This window comes from Pagrus major, chromosome 12, assembly GCF_040436345.1.
Source record: "Pagrus major chromosome 12, Pma_NU_1.0".
Taxonomy (NCBI): Eukaryota; Metazoa; Chordata; class Actinopteri; order Spariformes; family Sparidae; genus Pagrus; species Pagrus major.
In genome coordinates, this window is record NC_133226.1 from 23934775 (window position 1) to 23952638 (window position 17864).

Below are 17864 nucleotides of genomic sequence, written 5' to 3' on the forward strand. Positions count from 1 at the left end.
TCTTTTAGGGAGAGAAAGGTCCTCAAGGCCCAGCTGGAAGAGATGGTATTCAGGGACCCGTGGGTCTGCCAGGACCTGGAGGACCTCCTGGACCACCTGGAGAGGACGGAGACAAGGTGAGTTACTTGTTTCCTTTTCAAGTAAGGAGAACTATAATGAAATTCAGTAAAGCCGCATCGAAGCTTTAAATCTTTGAGCACACACACACTAATCTACAGTACATTCACACCTACCACCTCACAAAGACACTAAACTTTACAGATGAGATCTAAGCCAGATACTCTCTCACCTCTTTCCCTGTGACCTTAAACGCTCTGAGGGGAATTTGTCTGACAGAGTTTGCATCGATTAACAGATCTTTAAAAGGTGAACCTGCCTTGTTTCAGCTTTGTACCCTGCTGTACAAACAGAAAGAGGAGTGGGAGGATATTTTTGTGGCAGTGACAGAATGTGTGAAAGTGACCCTCTGTAGCATTCAGAAGCAAGAATAACTCCTCATCCCCTTCGCAAAACATTTGGGGGAAGATCATCCACAGAGATACTCAGAGGATAATCTCTTATCCTTTGAAGCATGCTTCAGTTCTTAACTGGCCTCACGATGGTCCCCGTGGTGCACAGGGACACAGGGAACACAGAGGGTATTTACCATGCAGATAAAAAAAGGGATCTCACACGCTAATGTTTACACACATTCAGACACTTTCTCATTATAAGTCCTGTCCAAGGGGAACGAACAGCTCCAAGGCTTTTATTTTAAGACACTAACGCTGCCTCACAAAGAGCTTTGTCTGACTCAAAACACAAAAGTAAATGCCTTCGGATTTGGCAGTTATTAACATTATTCCTCCAAACACCCACAGCACGTGGAGGCTTTGAAATAATGGTGCAAGGTTGGTCGCTCTGGGAATTGTGGTGCAAACAGGTTTAGATGGGACTAGTTATCTATTCTGTTCTGGCTGCTAGTAGCGCCAGTGACTCATCACGATAATCCCCCGTCAGATGAGGCGAACTATATTTGTCACCATTTGGAGAGATGTAATTGAAATATTGAAAATAAAGTGTCTCTTCAGAGGTGAGATATTGTTGAGATATTTGTGCTTTGATATGTCAGCCTCTGTTCTCGAGAGTGTTTGATAGTAATTTAAACGTTGCTCATTGTCACATTTTATCTCTCTCTCAGCTGAGTATTACTTTGAATCGAGGGTTTTCGTCTGTCTCCGTTTCACACTGTAATCGTTTCGTTTCGCAGGGAGAGCTCGGAGAGCCGGGTCAGAAAGGAAGCAAAGGTGACAAAGGAGAACATGTGAGTAGTTGTTCATTTACAGCGTTATCATGACATGTATCATGACTGCATGAGATTGTAAAGGCTGATCCATATTTACTGCGGATTCATTGGCTTTAATTGATTTGTTCCTTCTCCTCTGCAGGGTCCACCTGGTCCCACTGGCCCTCAAGGACCTGTAGGAGCACCCGGTCCCGCTGTAAGTGTCTACCTTGCACATCATTCGGTGCCTCATCTGCTTAATCTGTATCCCAACAGTACCACTAACACTTTTATCTCCCAAATAACCCCCAGGGTGCAGATGGTGAGCCTGGTCCCAGAGGTCAGCAGGGTCTGTTTGGTCAAAAGGGAGATGAAGGATCAAGAGGATTCCCTGGACCTCCAGGCCCAGTCGGGCTGCAGGTGCGGGCTACAGTAACAAGTACAAACTGTGGTCAAATGTTATTGTTGAGAAACAGTATGATTAAATCCTCTGTGCTCTCCTCAGGGCTTGCCTGGTCCACCTGGTGAGAAAGGTGAAACTGGAGACGTTGGTCAAATGGTAAGAGCGTGTTATTTTTCAACACATTGCATTTAAAGTTTGCAGGTGAAATGTCTTTACTCATCAGACTGTATCCTCTCTTCTGTGTAGGGTCCGCCCGGTCCCCCTGGTCCCAGAGGCCCCTCAGGACCTCCAGGAGCAGATGGCCCTCAGGGACCTCCTGGTGGTATTGGAAACCCTGGTGCTGTCGGAGAAAAGGTAAAAACCTCTCCTCTGTGTCTGTTTTTGCTCACCTTTACTGTCTTGTGCCAGTTGTGTAGCCTTGTTGAGGTTGTGTTGAAGGACTTGCGGTAGCTTTGATGGCTGTTTTTGGCAGGAGATTGCACCAGGTGTAAATGTAAACACAGACGTCCTCCTTTTTTTGCTCTTTCATTTGATACTACTATGGACTTTCTTTTTTTTCAACTGTAATTCAACCGCACCGATTTTAACCAAATCAATTTTGTGCACATATTTACACACAGAAATTTAATTGTCTGCTGGAACATTATTTCGAGTGAAAAAGCGACATCGCCCACTCGTGTAAATACTGTATTTGGACTGCTTTGTAATCACTTTAAAGTGGATGGGAGGAGCCGTTCCGATCGACCATTATGAAAGCGTCTCTTCAATTGATAATGAATTCATCATCCTATAGCCTCTTTGTTCCAGATGGCGCTTCCTGGCTCCCTTCCAAAGAAATTGCACCGTCTCTCATGTTAATTTTTAAAGTATATAATGAGGCAGTTGTTCCAGAGAGGTAGACAACACGACAGAGGTCCCCAACTGGGCTTAATGTTATGAGACACCTGATTATGTGCACAGTTGTTCTTACTTTCTGTGAGAAAAGGTGGTTTGTATCTTGTTCACTGGTTTTTGTAACACTGAGAAAGACACAGATTAATTGTGCTGGCAGTTAGTTTGAGTGCTATGCGGTGAAGCCTGCGTATGATACCCTTTAAAAGCCTTTTGCAACCATTAATATTCCCCATGCCTATTTATATTATACCCTTTTAAACGGGACATGATCGTTTTTTATCTGCCGCAGAGTGACAGATGCACAGCAAATCTAATGGACAGGCTGCCATCCCCAGCAGCACTGTTGCAAGGTGGAGACAGTATGAATAAATACTCAAAGGCACTGCTCTCGCAATTCTAAGATGATAAATGCATTATTAAAGACGGCTCTCATAAAAATCAGCTCCTGCTCTTATTTGTTGCTGCTCTTTCATTATGAAAGGCCCTGCTTTGGCAGCTTTTGCAGCCGGCTGGCCGCAGTGCTGCGTGCCGTCTCATCACTTTCTGTCCGTAGTGATAGTGTGATTTGTTTTATCTGGCTCAGTCAATAGAATCACCTTTTGCTCCTTCATAATCTCCCAGAGGATAGCCTGTCCTTCTGCTCTGCAAACAAACACGGGCGCTCTTTTGGCCTAATGGCTCTTTAGCTGATCTGGCATTTTTAGTAGCCAGGCCAGGGAGCTGGCGGAGCAACCGAGCTCAGGCCTTTCTTCTCCTGTAAACACATCCCTCATATATCTGTGATGAGCAGCTGTCTCTCATGCTCTCCGGTTTCCCCCGTGCTCAGCAGATTTGAACATGAACAGGAGCAGGTTGTCGCGAGGATGCAGGCAAAGACCTCTGCAGGGCTCCTCTGATGCAGCGTTGCATAAGGAGCCGAGTGCGAGCCGCTAATACAGGAGGATCAGTCATGCTTTTAAACAGGCGTACCGACTGCTTAAAGTGGATTTCTTGACAGCAACAAGAGAGGCTGTGGAAGACAGCCAGACACTAATTTAGACTTGATGCTCACAATGCAGAGCCTTTTGTTCATGCAAGAGAGAATCTGGATATGCTTATCACAACACATCAGCTCACAGCTTGTCATTGGCATCCGCAGAGCTGTGCGATTCGATTTGGCTTCCCGTCTCCCGAACACGACACGGGCTAACGTTTTCCCCCTGAAACAGGTGTGGCAGGCCGCATCTGCAGTAAACCTCAGCAGGGAGGACGTTATGGGTTATGTGACAGTGAGTAACGATAGCGCGCGGCGTATAGGTGAGTCAACAGGGCAGCTATCCAATAAGCCAGGAGGAAGGAGACAAGATATATGTGCAGGGTCCAGGGAGAACAGTGAGGTCAGCGGCCTCCTGCGCTCCAGCCACACAATCTGCTGCCACTTGATGGATTGAAATCTCTTGTGTCATCTCTTTCTATCCCCATTTGGGTGACAAGGGCACCGGGACAGTGAGGGGCTGCTGTAACTGATGGGAATTTCAGAACTATGTTGAATCAACAAATCACCCCTCTGATAATGTGTGCCTCTCTCAACCTCTAATAACCCCCCCCCCCCCCTGTCTCTCTCTTATCAGGGAGATGCTGGTGAAACAGGAGAGCCCGGTCTTCAGGGAGAACTTGGCCCACCTGTGAGTTAACTTATTCCCTTTCATCCATTTCTACAAAGAATCAAAGGACCAACAATAATTTCACCAACAAAGAAAAAGAATAATTGTTGTTGTCTGTTGACTGTTAAACTTTGTTTTTAGTTTTCTGCTACCATCTGAATCAGAATTACTAAAAACACTGCGTGTTATTCCAGGGTCCAAGAGGAGAGCGAGGAGAAAAGGGAGAGTCCGGTCCCGCCGGTGCAGCTGGACCTCCCGGCCCTAAAGGTCCCCCTGGAGATGATGGTCCCAAAGGCAGCCCTGTAAGATTTTTCCACCTTCGGCTTCAGAATTTAATTTTATAAATCAGTGTACTCTCACCACTGCTCTGACCTCACAGAAAGGACAGCCAATGTGACCTTAAACTAAAAATCTGAACCTTTTATTGACTTGCAGGGTCCAAGTGGATTCCCCGGTGACCCTGGTCCCCCTGGAGAGCCCGGTCCAGCTGTACGTATGGCTAAGTCTTCTTCAGCTTGTCGTTACAGTTTGTTTTCTATGCGGTGCAGCATGACTGAGGCTCTGTTCAATTCTTACACAGGGGTTAGACGGTCCAGCTGGTGACAAGGGAGATGATGGAGAGGCTGGTCAGGCCGTGAGTGTCCTTTCTTACTTTACCACTACTCTGAAAAGGAATCGTTTCATTTAAAATGCCATTTTAAAGCACACAAAATTAATACTGTTTAAAATTCTAATAATTTAAATTCTGTCTAGGGTTCCCCTGGACCCACTGGAGAGTCTGGTCCCTCCGGACCACCAGGAAAGAGAGTAAGTACCGCCTTGTGCTCACTTGTCCTCGTCTTTGCAAAAAGTTATCAATGTCAAAATGCTAAAATGTTCCGTCTTTGTATTCCACAATATGAATCCTTGTCATTTTTTCTTTTTTATATAGGGCCCCCCTGGAGTTGCAGGACCCGAGGGAAGACAAGGAGAGAAGGGAGCCAAGGTAACGCCTCCGACAAATACAGATTTTCTGTCACTTAGTACTCCAGTCATGTCGAATAACAAACATATGAGCTGGAATTAAATGGTGTTTGTGCATTTTGTTTTTTCTATAAAAGGGAGAATCTGGCTTGGAAGGTCCCCAAGGAAAGACAGGTCCCGTTGGTCCTCAAGGATCACCTGGCAAGCCCGGTTCTGAAGGCCTCAGGGGTATCCCTGGCCCAGTTGTAAGTGGAGTCTTTCCACCAATTTATCACAGTCATGTCTTTTGTAGCATTAATGAGACAGCGTGCAGAGCAGGTAAACAGAAACGCTTTTCAATAAACTGCTGAACATAAATAAAATGTGTATCTGGTGTTTCTAATCAGGGAGAGCAAGGCCTACCCGGTGCTCCAGGCCCAGACGGACCTCCCGGACCTATGGTGAGTAGAAGTGACTCCTGGTCTTTTAACAGAGCTACGTATCTCACATAATGTGTGAGCTGAGTCCTTACTCACAGTCTTCGATGTGTCCTCCCGCTCTCAGGGTCCTCCTGGTTTACCCGGCCTGAAAGGAGACTCTGGTGTCAAAGGAGAAAAGGTGAGCCACTCCAGAACTTCTCCAACTGAGAGCATAAAACTAATGGAGCTCTTTACCAACAGATTGATTAGCTCTGCTGTTAGCCTCCAGACATATATGGCTAATGTATGTAATGTTGTATTATTGATTGCTGTATTGATAATATATGTGTGTTGTTCTCCAACTTCAGGGCCATCCCGGTCTTATCGGTCTTATCGGACCCCCAGGTGAACAGGGAGAAAAGGGTGACAGAGGTCTTCCTGGTCCTTCAGGATCACATGGTCCCAAAGGAGACAATGTAAGAGCAACGCCAATATTCAGCCCACTCAGAAGTTATTGATAACCTTTTTTATGACACAATGCCAAAATGTGACCAGCGCCAATATCCTTCATCCTAGTCAATACTGTCTCATGAGTATTGATCGCACTCTCTCTTTATCCCTCCAGGGTATTGCTGGTCCATCAGGTCCTCTCGGTCCCCTTGGTCCTCCTGGATTACCTGTAAGCCTCCTCTCATCATATGTGTTGTATGTGTCGTAACTAAAAAGCCTGTTATGTCTGAGCCAGTATTGATTTGTTGATCATCTTTGTGTCTTCAGGGTCCTCCTGGTCCCAAAGGAGCTAAAGGGTCATCGGTAAGTGTTTTATTTGAAAGCTGCATTCCTTTGGAAACAGCAACAAGTGTCTTTTTGTGGTTTAAGATGAAGCATTTCTTTCATTTTTTCCTTCTCAGGGTCAAACTGGACCAAAGGGAGAGACTGGTACACCTGGACCTCCTGGACCTCCTGTAAGTCAATGCACTAGTCTTCTTTGAATTGTATTCTATTGTCACTTTTAAACAATCTCCATCCTGATCTCTGACTGGCATTTTGTCTCTCCATCTTTCATCTCTCCGTAACAGGGACCTCCCGGCGATGTCATCCACCCACTCCCCATCCAGTCCTCCATGAAGGGCAGAACTCGCAGGAACATCGACGCCAGCCAGGTGATGGACGACGCGGCCGTGGACGCCAACTACAAGGACTACGACGACGGCATGGAGGAAATCTTCGGCTCGCTCAACTCCCTCAAGCTGGAGATCGAGCAGATGAAGCACCCGCTGGGCACACAGGGCAACCCCGCTCGTACCTGCAAGGACCTGCAGCTCTGCCACCCCGACTTCCCCGATGGTTTGTAGTACAGTCAATCTGAAATGCGGCATGAGGTCTTTTGTCTAATCCTTCCTCTCTGCAGTTTTTAATGTCTGCACTGAAATGGCAATTATCACAAGGCAGCTTAGCAGAATTAAAAAAAAGCTACTGGACACTGCATTCATGTTTTTAATGGGCCCTGTCATGCTGTATGTCCATCAGCAGATTGTAATTTTTCAATCAAAAATGTCAAACGTGCCCCGACTCTAGCTGCTTTTCATTCTTGTATGTGACAGTAAATTGAATTTCTTAGATTTTAATGTGAAAGTAGTACAAAACGAGCAATTTGATTAAATCTTTTTGGGGCTTTCCATCATTTTTTCTGGCATTTTATAAACGAAATGAATAATCAATCACCAGAGAAAATAATCAGCAGCAGCTCTAGAATTTGTAATATTGGATTTTTGGCAATATTGAATGTGCCGATGAACTCATTTTGGCTGATGCACACATTTTTTGTCTCCTCTTTAGTGGAATTAACATATGATTACGCTTCCTCTTATCATGATGGCCCGCTGGCAGATGCGCACGTACAATGCTTTTTAAAATGTGCACATTCACTGGGCAAAAACAAAAAACAACAACTACTTTGCGCTTGATTACACAACTCATCAGCCCGTCATGTCCTCAGAAATGTTCATTCCGGGTCGATGCTGATGATGCGCTGATGTTGTTGTGCGTCCACCATAAATCATCATTACACGCTGCATTTTGGATGTTTCGGCGGCTAATCCGTCACAGCTGCGGTGACATTTGCAATCGTCTAAGTATTGACTAATTAATTAATTATTTGCATTGATACGCTTCGTAAAAAAATAAACAAAACAGAATCCTTTTTGACGTACATTCAGTTGAAAACAGTACAGAGACAACATATTAAATGTTTTACCTCATAAACTTCATTGATTTTTGTAAATATATGCTTGTTCTGAATTTGATGCCAGCAATAGGTTTCAAATACGTTGGGACAGGAGCAACAGAAGAACGGGAGAGCTGGGAAAATGATGTTTGTATTTACGCTTTTCACGGCGTCCACATGTTTTTGGCATCGGGAGTTGTAGACTGAGATACGCAGGATACTTCTAGCACAGCAAGCCATATCATGTCAGACATCACCATTACCCAAGGGAGACGGGTATAGGCTTTAAATCATACGTATGCCACTCTGTAATTGCTCTCTCTCTCTCTCCATTCCTCCAGGTGAATACTGGATTGATCCAAACCAGGGCTGCTCCCGAGACTCCTTCAAGGTCTACTGCAACTTCACAGCAGGCGGCGAGAGCTGCATCTACCCAGATAAGAAGTCTGAAGGGGTAAGCCTGGCAGCGTTTAGACACACACTTGCACAAACACATCCGTATTGGACAGTTAGGTTGAGGGTACAGGAGGCAGAAAAGGGTTGGGACTAGAAAGATGATGTGTTTAGAAGAAGAGAAACTATTTTCAGCCTCTGGTTTGTGTTGTGATTGACAGCGAAGTAAGCTGCATGTAAATTCCTCTTTTCTCCTCACGTCTGGGACTAACAGCCGCGCGTACTGTATAAATAACCTGAACGTCTCAAGACTAGCTGCAGCGGTAGCTCTGTTGTACCTACACATGTAGACATATAATTAGCCTCTGTGAGATTACTTGGTGTGTTGTTACCAAGATGAAGATGTGGGAGATGACTCAACGGGACTCCTAATCCCATGAGGAGCGACGTTATTTTACAAACATGCTAAATCTGAGTGTAGTTCTGAGAGTGGAGATCACACATCGTCCTAACTCACCCGTGTTGTTTACGTGCCATTTTTAGGTGTGATGCCATTAAGGACTTTATCACCTGTAAAGCCTCTGGCAGGTGACAGGCACGTCGGGGCAGATTATTTGGTTCATTATGCATGAGTATGTAGAGGCGAGGAGAGCAGCGAGCGTGGTGAAACACTGGGAACACTGTGACAAGTCAGGGAGGTTGTGTAACAGCACGGAGCTACAGCCATTTTAATGATCCCACTCACCGAGCCTCAGAGGAGCAGGAGTTTGCCTAAGCTTAGAATAATGAAGCAGACTTTTTATAGCGTCCTGGTGGATGGGGCTGCTTTCATTTGTGACGGGGGGGCGAAAAGAAAAGCCTGCGCTGTCAGTCTGTGTATAAAGACTCCAAACACTCCCACATGCGTTTGGATTGGCACAGTTATTATAGGAGGAGAGTGTAGTTACAGTCCACAGGATCACAAGCCGGACATTAAAGATGCACCGACTGAAATTGTCTTGGACGAAGTCTGACCTGCAGAGTCCAATTTTGGCCAATTCCAATTTTCTTTCTTGAATTTACAACTTGCACAAACATTTATGTTCATAATAAAACATTAGGCCAAACTCGCAAGTTTCAAAATAAAGTGCTCTGCTTTTGTATAGTTAAAGTTATAGTTGTGTAGTTAAAAGTACCCAAAAGTCATTCTTGAGTAAAAGTAAAGATATCGTGTTAAAATATGACTTTTGTAAAAGTGAAAGTCACCCGTATGAATAGTACATGAGTACATGTCTTATGACAAAGTTACAAAGTAACCAGTAACCCAACTTATTAGATAAATGTATTGGAGTAAAAAGTACAATATTTGCCTCTAGACTGTAGTGGAGTGGGAGTAAAAAGTAGCAGAAAATGGAAATACTCTGGTAAAGTACAAGTGCCTCAAAATTGTAGGCTACTTAAGCATAGTACTTGAGTAAATGTACTTACCTTAGTAGCGGTAGTAGAGGAAGTAGTTGTTGTAAAAGGTCCCTAAAAGTCATACTTGAGAAGTAAAAGTAAAGATATTGTGTTAAAATATTACTTTGGTAAAAGTCAAAGTCACCCAGATGAATAGTACTTGAGTAAAAGTCTTAAAGTATCTGATATAAATTGTACTGTAAGTATCAAAAGTAGACGTAAAAAGTAAATAATACATAAATGTACATGTACATAGAGAGAAAGGCGTCGGGAAGCATTACTGTAAATGACAGCAAAACGCAGTTAAGACTCTCACACTGGGCTGAAATGAAAGAAGTGAACATAAACTAGATAAACAACCTTAAATACAACGTTTCTTTCTGTCAGCTGAGGCGGGTGGCATGTGTGTAAATCTGACCGGCACAGAATCGGATATATCTGACACCGATCGGCCCGATTCCAGTTCCTTGCTTGTCGATCGCTCCATCTCTACCAGACACGCTGTCACTGCGTCAGAAAGTCACAGCAAGGATATACAGTTCCTCCTCTGCTCGGTCCACTCCACTGCAAACAAACTGAAGGTCACCTTCAAGGCAGCGTGGGTCTAATGTATGCCATCTCCCAGCGATAAGCGATCTCCGGCTCATCATTCATTAACGCATTAGGCTATTGATGACAGTTCCGTATCAAACCCTGCTATCTAATTATGGAGAAATTCATCATTGTCAGAGCTGAGACCATTAGAGCTGTGCCCTGTTGGCCAATTCACGGCTTTTAATGGCATAACAAAGTCAGTGCACCATGGCTGCACAGCACTAACACCGAACAGCAGGGATAGAGGCCGCCGTATAAGAGCTCCTCGCAGGCGATCATTTCTTAATTAATCACTGTGTACTCATGAATTTTTCAGCAGCAATTAGCTGCCAGCTACAGTTTGTACTGTACAAAATGGCATAATGGCTTGCTAAAAATTTCTGCCCTGGACCCGGTTGGTCTGGTTGATCTCACTGAATGCTGTTTCAGGTCGGGAGGACTCCTCAGAGGACAAACAGAAGGAGGAAAGAAGGGGAGGGGATGTGTTGCTGTCAGATCTGTTTCCTTTCTTTTAACACTGTTTTTTCCTCCTCCTCCTCCTCGATCCATGCCCCCAGGCTAGGCTCACATCCTGGGTAAAGGAGAATCCCGGCTCCTGGTTCAGTGAATTCAAACGTGGTAAACTGGTAAGCCCGACTTTCCCAGAGTCCTTTTCCCTTCCCTGAATGCCTCTTATATTTTACAGAGCAAAATGGCAAAATGGCCCAAAGACTCGCCAGGCACATGGTATAGTCACTACAAGAGAGGTTCCCTGGTAAGTGGCCCCGCCTGCGGTGCCGGAGTCCCGGCTCCGGCCTGGACTCTGCGCGCCTGAGGCTCTGCATGGTTCTGGTTTTCTCAAGTATGTACATGCACTGGCACCTTTGCTTGTTGGTATTGTGGGTGCATGATCGAGCACTGAGCTGCACTCACCTTCAGTCCAGACACATAGGTGATGCTCTTACAAGGAAATGGAGGAGAGGTTTGTGGACCATACAGGCAAGATTTGCAACACATACGTCACCTGATGGAGTTTAAAACAACCGACTGTTTAAATCTTGGCTGTATATCCTCCTCTGCTACATTAAGGGAGCATCTCCTAAGAGTGACTGCGTGCCTCGACACTCCGATGACTCAGGAAGCTACAGCATTATCCATACACAGCTGATTTAATAGTGTGGACAAAAACACCTCACAGTGAATACATCACTTTGCACTTTTCTTCCACGCACATTAGATTTGTTTTAGTTGGAGATCTCGACATTTTCCCCGCCTCAGCAGGTCATTCATCCCTCACAAAGAGGGGGGGAAAACAAGACTCATTTCTTCTCTGCCACGGCCATTCAGCTGCGCTCACATTCCCACTGTCTCCCTTAAACACTACTTAGCCCCGGCCGAGTAGCTCCGAGTCAAACGGGTCAGGCACTCAGTCACCACCCAGGGGCTTCTGGGTACTCAGTCACTGTTGACTTGCGGCTGTGATGATAAAGAGGTAATGTTTCTCTGGCGATGTTGGGCTGGATCCACACGCTGAGCGGGGGGCAGTGGGGGAGGAAGGAGAAAAGCATGGGACTATCGAGCCACTCCGAGGGGTGAAAACATCAGAACGGGTTTTTCACTCTGAGCCACGGCGCCGACACTCACAGACAGAACGCAGAACAAAGTCTTCATTGTTTACATCTTGTGATTAATTAGCTAATTAAAGCAATCATTGGCACGGAATTGTCGCACAGATGACAGCCCGCTCTGTTAATGTCAAGCTTGAGTGTCGGCACTCTGGGTTTGTATATGCATGTGTGCCGAGGTGTGGTGTGTGTGTGTGTTTTATGTGTGTGTGTCTGTGTGTTTTATGTGTGTGTGTGTGTGTGACAACAAGTCGAGAAAGAAAGAACACGTCCAGACTCACAGCTGCTCTGGCTGCATGGCGCGGATGCTGCATGCGCTCTGCTCTCAGTAAGTCCTGTTTGTCTGAAAGACGACGCGACCATGTGGATCTAATGGATTCCTGATGGTTGGTATGCAGATAGCCAATTACTACGGACACTAAAGTGAACCGTGACTGGTTCCAAATCGCTATCTTATCAGTCAGGATTACACAGCGTTATAATCAGCTTAATGGGATATATCTCTGTTTTCTGACATGAGCTTGAAAAGCAAAAATCTGAGGTTAATTATAGGTTAATTACCAGGCAATTAACATATCCCTACTGCAACATATTTCCTATTACGATAATTACGTTTTCATGTACTTACCATAATTTGCTCATATTGGATATATATTTTACATAATTACATAATCAAGATTTAAATGAGGTATTTAGTTATGCTTATTTTTTGTACTTTGAGGCAGATTTTCCCACATTAAGCCTTGAACACCAGAACTGCTTCAAGGCACGAGGCCTTGGAAAAGACTCTGCAGCCTTCCTCCTCATTTATATTGTATCATCACTTCATCCATTTATTAAATAAATGGACTTTGAAGGGCGTCAATATTTCTTACCTCCAATGAATCCCCACGAAACCACCAAAACTAATGCTAACAATCAACTATTGTTTGTGTAGCCAAAGCCTGATTTAGAGCTACACTGTTGTCCAAAAACTATTAAAAACACATCAGTGAGTCACAGTTTTACTGGCTGACATGTTCATTATGATGAACATGGGCACTGTTGTTTATTCTGAGTCAATCCCACATGCACCATTCTGTAAATACTCAGAAGTGCACTAACCTCTATAAACAGATACAGATTTCTGTGTATGCATGCAAGAAGTCACACAGGAAGGTCCGATACGCCAGCCGAGATTGCAATTAAAAGTGTTTATTCACCCGAGGGAGAAAATAGTGTCCGACAAAAGGTCCTCACTGAGTGGAAACGTGGGTGAACAGAACCAGAACAGAACAGGTAAGTCGGCGAGTATTCAGAGACACATTCACACATTTTTGGTTTCGTTTTTTTTCTTCGTGGGATTCATTGGCGGTAAGAAAAATGTTGAACGTCACCATCCTTGGTAAATTAAGTTCTCTTAAGTGTAGTCCATGCTCTCACAGAGCGTGGTACTGCTCTAATAAGAAAGCCAAACACAGCAGTAAAAGAGGAATACAAATTACTGGTCATAAATTAAATCAAAATGGCTCCCGAGAGGCAAAAAACACAGCAGAGTAAAGCCGTGACAGTGTGTTCTGTAAATCTACCTCTCGGTCCACGCATCCTTTACACCGATCCCTCCCCCCTGGTGTTAAAGTTTTGATGCTCAACTCCATCTGTCCGCCTCTTTGCAGCTGTCCTACGTGGACGCGGAGGGCAACCCCATCGGCGTGGTCCAGATGACCTTCCTGCGGCTGCTGAGCGCGGCGGCCCGACAGAACATGACATACAACTGCTACCAGACGGTGGCCTGGCACGACCAGGAGCAGGACAACTACGACAAGGCCATCCGCTTCCTGGGCTCCAACGATGAGGAGATGTCTTATGATAACAACCCCTACATCCGCGCCGTGGTCGACGGCTGCGCGGTAAGTCAGAGCGGCGTACGCGCTGGCAGGGCTCCTTTGATTAACGGCGTCGGAAAGCGTTCCCGTTGTCTCTGTAGCGGCTCAGTCAGTGAGAGCTGTAAACGTGTGTGATGCTTTTATTTCTGAGGAGTATGTTTTTCACACACTAACTCTGCCTCCCGCTGTGTCTCTTCTCTTTGACAGTTGAAAAAGGGCTATGAAAAGACAATACTTGAGATCAACACGCCAAAGGTGGAACAGGTGCCATTTGTGGACATCATGTTCAACGACTTTGGCGGCTCCACGCAGAAGTTCGGCTTCGAAGTGGGCCCCGTCTGTTTCATCGGCTAAGACTGTTTACTGAGCAAAATGGAGAAAAAAAAAAAAAAGCATATATTTGTTTTCTCAGAAAAAAAAACAATTGAAAAAGAATAGGACAATTCTATTTGTAAAAAAGTAACTTTTTTTTCCATAAAGCAACAAGTATGAGTAAAACGAAAATCAAGTTGAGAATACGGTGAAATTCTATAGGAATAGAGGAAAAATAACCTTGAAACCTCAGTGTGCCTTCTCCATCACATGCAAGTTTTGAAACTGGATGTCACATCCTGCCTCCTACAACACACTCGCACGCACACACAACTCTAGCCCACACTTGATTTACCCTTTTTATGGTTTATGACCCAAACATCGAAGGCGAACCCTGAGAGCTGCAGCCGTTTCCACACGCTCGCAGTGTTTTTGCCATGGACTCCATCTGATTTGGCTCTTTTCTTTTTCATGTTTTCCTTCATCTCTCCCTGGCTTTTGTTTTTTTTTTTTTTTTTTTTCCTTCCACTTGTCTCTTTTGTTGGTTTATTTGCTCATTCACTACGGGAGCTTTGTTTGTGCATAATTGTCTCCCCATTCTCTTGGAATGGATCTTTATATATATAAATATATATAAATAATTTTTATGTTTGTAAGTACATTCTGTATATTTTTTTTTCCTGGTAATGTTTATTGCTTCTGGCTTCAAAACATGCATGTGACTTTATTAATTTTGAGGTAGGAGATGACGGATACGGGGATAACATCTAAAAAAAATTGTAGAAAAGTGAGGAAATTTGACTTGTAAATTGAAAAAAGAAAAAAAAAAAAAGAAAATTGGGAAGTCCTGTCTTGTTGCAGTTGTGGAGCACACCTTGTTGTAATTTAAAAACGGAATGGAAATAAAAGACGAAAACAAGCTCTGTGATATTATATTGTGACACTTTTGATTTGCATAAGAAAAATAATACATTCCTCCTTTTTTTTTGTGCCCTCTGAACAGAAACACCTACCTTTGGTGGCAATATCATTAACTTAATAAACAGCTTCTTGTTTTTGTTTTTTTTCCTCAAATACTCACCTATCTGACTATGCAATGGGAGATGATGTCACATTTTAATGAAAACACAAAGAAATCGAAACCTAGGTGCTATTTCCTCTCTTCTGTGGTGCTATGTATTTTTCTAGTTGTTGTTTATTGAATGAAAGGAAACCTGGTGAAAATATTCCATCACCAGCAGCCCCCCTCCCGACACCCCCTTGACTCTCTTAACCACCACGTCTGACGCAGGTGGATCTTTGCTGCAATCCTGTTACTTGTTGTTTTTTGATGATGTTCAGCGGTGGTGTTTGCATGCCATTTCTCTACATATCCTCTCACAGATCAGTGCAGCATGGCGGCGTATGTTATCTCCTGCTTCAGCGGACCGCACAGATAAGAAAAAAAAAACTTGTACCAAACTGTTGGAAGAGGAAAAGCTAAAGATGGTGCTGTTTTTTTTTTTGTTTTGTTTTTTGCTTTTGCATATCATTTGCTCTTAAGATGCTGCATTATGGCTCTCTTGCTGTTTGGATCATCTGTTGCCACATCAAACTGATGGGAGTTCAGACGTTGGACATGTTGTGATTTGGGCCAAAAAGCGTCCAAAGGGATAAAAAAAAGAAAGAAAGTGTTGCTCGGCGTATGAAACCCTTCCACCAAAGGATTTCATGATTATATTTTAGCTTTAAGTGGCTTGAAATGAGTTCTTTTTATATGGGAAACAACTTGAAAAGTATTTCTTCTTGATTTTACCGGCAGTTAGAAGCAGGTCACCAAATCAGCCAGATGAAAGATTTTTGCTCGTGCAGTGTCAGAAAATACTTTTTTTTTTTTGCCCTTATTGTAATTATGCTCTTTGTTCAAACTATGCACTCTCTTTGCTTATGACCACTAGTATCTACCACAGAATCTTTACAGCCCTTCATACATAGGTTTGTTTTGTTTCCTTTATTTTTTTTTTAAATCTTCAAATATGTGACTTGAACCATTTCTGTTAAGATATATCAATATGCTTGTAGATCTTCGGCTTTATTTTTCCATTGTGATGCAGTACGCCCAAATTTAACTTTAACTTTTTTTCGCTCTCAATAAAAAGGACAAACAAATTTTTGTAAATTTCCAGAAACCAGCAGTGATGCTGCCATTGTTTTTGTTTTTTTTTGTTTTTATTTTGTAGATTTCCATTTTGTCTGTCTTGTTTTTTTTTTGTTTGTTTTTTCGCAGTCTTGTCAAACCTGTGTAAGGATAAGAGGATAGAAGTTATATTGGTTTTTATGTCAATAAATTCAAGTTTACTGTGGCCATCCACTCTTGTATGTCTTTTGAAGCATTAAAACCTATCTGTATGCATGAAATTGTAAAGTTCTTTCTCTTGTTGTTATGATATCTGTAGAGTGACATGATCTCCAGGTCCACGTCTTTATTCATCAGGATACATCCGTTTTTTCAATGGTCATGTCCGGAAAAAAAAAGAAAATTGTGAAGTGGAGAGAAAATGATGAACTTGTAACTCTACCAAAGCCAATGTTCGTTTGTAGTATATTTATTGTATTATTTAAAATAAAAAAATAAATGTTAAATGATACCATAGTGTAAGTGTAACAGGCCCCCTCTTTACACGCACACAGGAAAGTTATTGTCCAAAGGTTTATTAATTTTGCCATGTGAGCTGGAAATGAGTCCTTTCAGTGGAGCCCTTGAGGATGGCCATTCAAATAGATCGTCCTGTCCTCATGTTAACACCACCTGGTGTGTGTGTGAGTGTGTGTGAGAGAGAAATGAATGACTGGATATCTGTTTAAGCTGCAGAGAAGGTAAGACCTGCTGTTTATTGCACTACAATGTTTTAATAGTATCAAGCAACTCTCGCTCTGCAGATTCTCCGCAAGGAAGAAGCTCCAAGTCGTCCACTGATCCCTGCTAGTGCCTCCGACAGAGACTGCTTAAAGACTATTTTCTGGCTATAGGCTATTTTTGGACAGCTAATGTATGTACTTTGAGCTTTTTCTATACTTCAGGGCATAAAATATGTGTATTATGTGTTTGGTAACTTGGTATCACTTCATTTTCACAGGTCTGGAAATGTCATGGTAAGTCGGTGGTGATTGCCAGGTAACATCTTTGAAATTTCTTAGAAATTACCCCTAAATTACCTCAATAAATACCTTGAAATGTATTAAAATTATCCCCCAACATGATTTGATAGTAACATACTGCTATTTTCTAACAAGCAGTAAATAAAATGCTGGTAATTTCAGCTCGACTTTGGATTTTTTTCAACCAGCTTCCGTCTAAATCAAGAAAATGAAAGAGTAGGACTTTTAAATTGCTTCTCTGCAGCATCAGGTCAGAGAGGCATTTATTCAGAGTGGCCTCCCACCTGTCTCTGAAGCCCTTTTTGTCATTTCCTCCAAAAGCTGGAAACTTTCCTCAGGTGGAGTCTGGTGTCTTTTTCCAGCCAGTGTCTGAGGTCTTTGTTGGCCTTGTTAAGATCGACATGGAGGTGATCCTCTGCCAGGTGAATCATCCATCAGTGATGTGACTGTGATAATCTGCAGTTCCTCTTTTAGGGAATATGAAAAAGTTGCCCTCAGCAGGCCACTAAATTGAAGTGCTATGCCGCAGCTTGATTCCCAACTATTTTCTGAGTGACATCTGCAGGTCAGTAAATTAAAATGTGTTTCTGAATCACTTCATCAGATCAGCTAACTTTGGAACAATTTCCCTCAATGTCAGTTTTTTATTATATTAGCCAGCGTAAATTAATTAGCATCCGAATATCAGCAACTCCTGAGCTAGCTCGGCATCTCGTGCACAGTGACCCG

At 43.4% G+C, this 17864-nt stretch overlaps 1 protein-coding gene across 2 annotated transcripts in view; it reads left to right on the plus strand.

Moving 5' to 3' along the window:
- Nucleotides 1–16624, plus strand: part of col5a1 (procollagen, type V, alpha 1) — an 82310-nt gene extending 65686 nt beyond the window's left edge. The window contains exons 43-66 of one of the 2 annotated variants that reach the window (XM_073478296.1): nucleotides 9–116; nucleotides 1250–1303; nucleotides 1428–1481; nucleotides 1577–1684; nucleotides 1770–1823; nucleotides 1914–2021; nucleotides 4172–4225; nucleotides 4399–4506; nucleotides 4640–4693; nucleotides 4785–4838; nucleotides 4958–5011; nucleotides 5136–5189; nucleotides 5305–5412; nucleotides 5554–5607; nucleotides 5711–5764; nucleotides 5934–6041; nucleotides 6191–6244; nucleotides 6343–6378; nucleotides 6477–6530; nucleotides 6645–6912; nucleotides 8134–8246; nucleotides 10774–10842; nucleotides 13476–13709; nucleotides 13893–16624. In XM_073478296.1, the coding sequence (XP_073334397.1) occupies nucleotides 9–116; nucleotides 1250–1303; nucleotides 1428–1481; nucleotides 1577–1684; nucleotides 1770–1823; nucleotides 1914–2021; nucleotides 4172–4225; nucleotides 4399–4506; nucleotides 4640–4693; nucleotides 4785–4838; nucleotides 4958–5011; nucleotides 5136–5189; nucleotides 5305–5412; nucleotides 5554–5607; nucleotides 5711–5764; nucleotides 5934–6041; nucleotides 6191–6244; nucleotides 6343–6378; nucleotides 6477–6530; nucleotides 6645–6912; nucleotides 8134–8246; nucleotides 10774–10842; nucleotides 13476–13709; nucleotides 13893–14039 (2163 nt within the window). In that variant the 3' untranslated portion in view covers nucleotides 14040–16624. Of the gene's footprint in view, nucleotides 1–8; nucleotides 117–1249; nucleotides 1304–1427; nucleotides 1482–1576; nucleotides 1685–1769; nucleotides 1824–1913; nucleotides 2022–4171; nucleotides 4226–4398; nucleotides 4507–4639; nucleotides 4694–4784; nucleotides 4839–4957; nucleotides 5012–5135; nucleotides 5190–5304; nucleotides 5413–5553; nucleotides 5608–5710; nucleotides 5765–5933; nucleotides 6042–6190; nucleotides 6245–6342; nucleotides 6379–6476; nucleotides 6531–6644; nucleotides 6913–8133; nucleotides 8247–10773; nucleotides 10843–10901; nucleotides 10971–13475; nucleotides 13710–13892 lie in introns of both variants that reach the window. The other variant, XM_073478297.1, reaches the window with a different exon arrangement.
- The last annotated feature ends 1240 nt before the right edge of the window (nucleotides 16625–17864 follow it).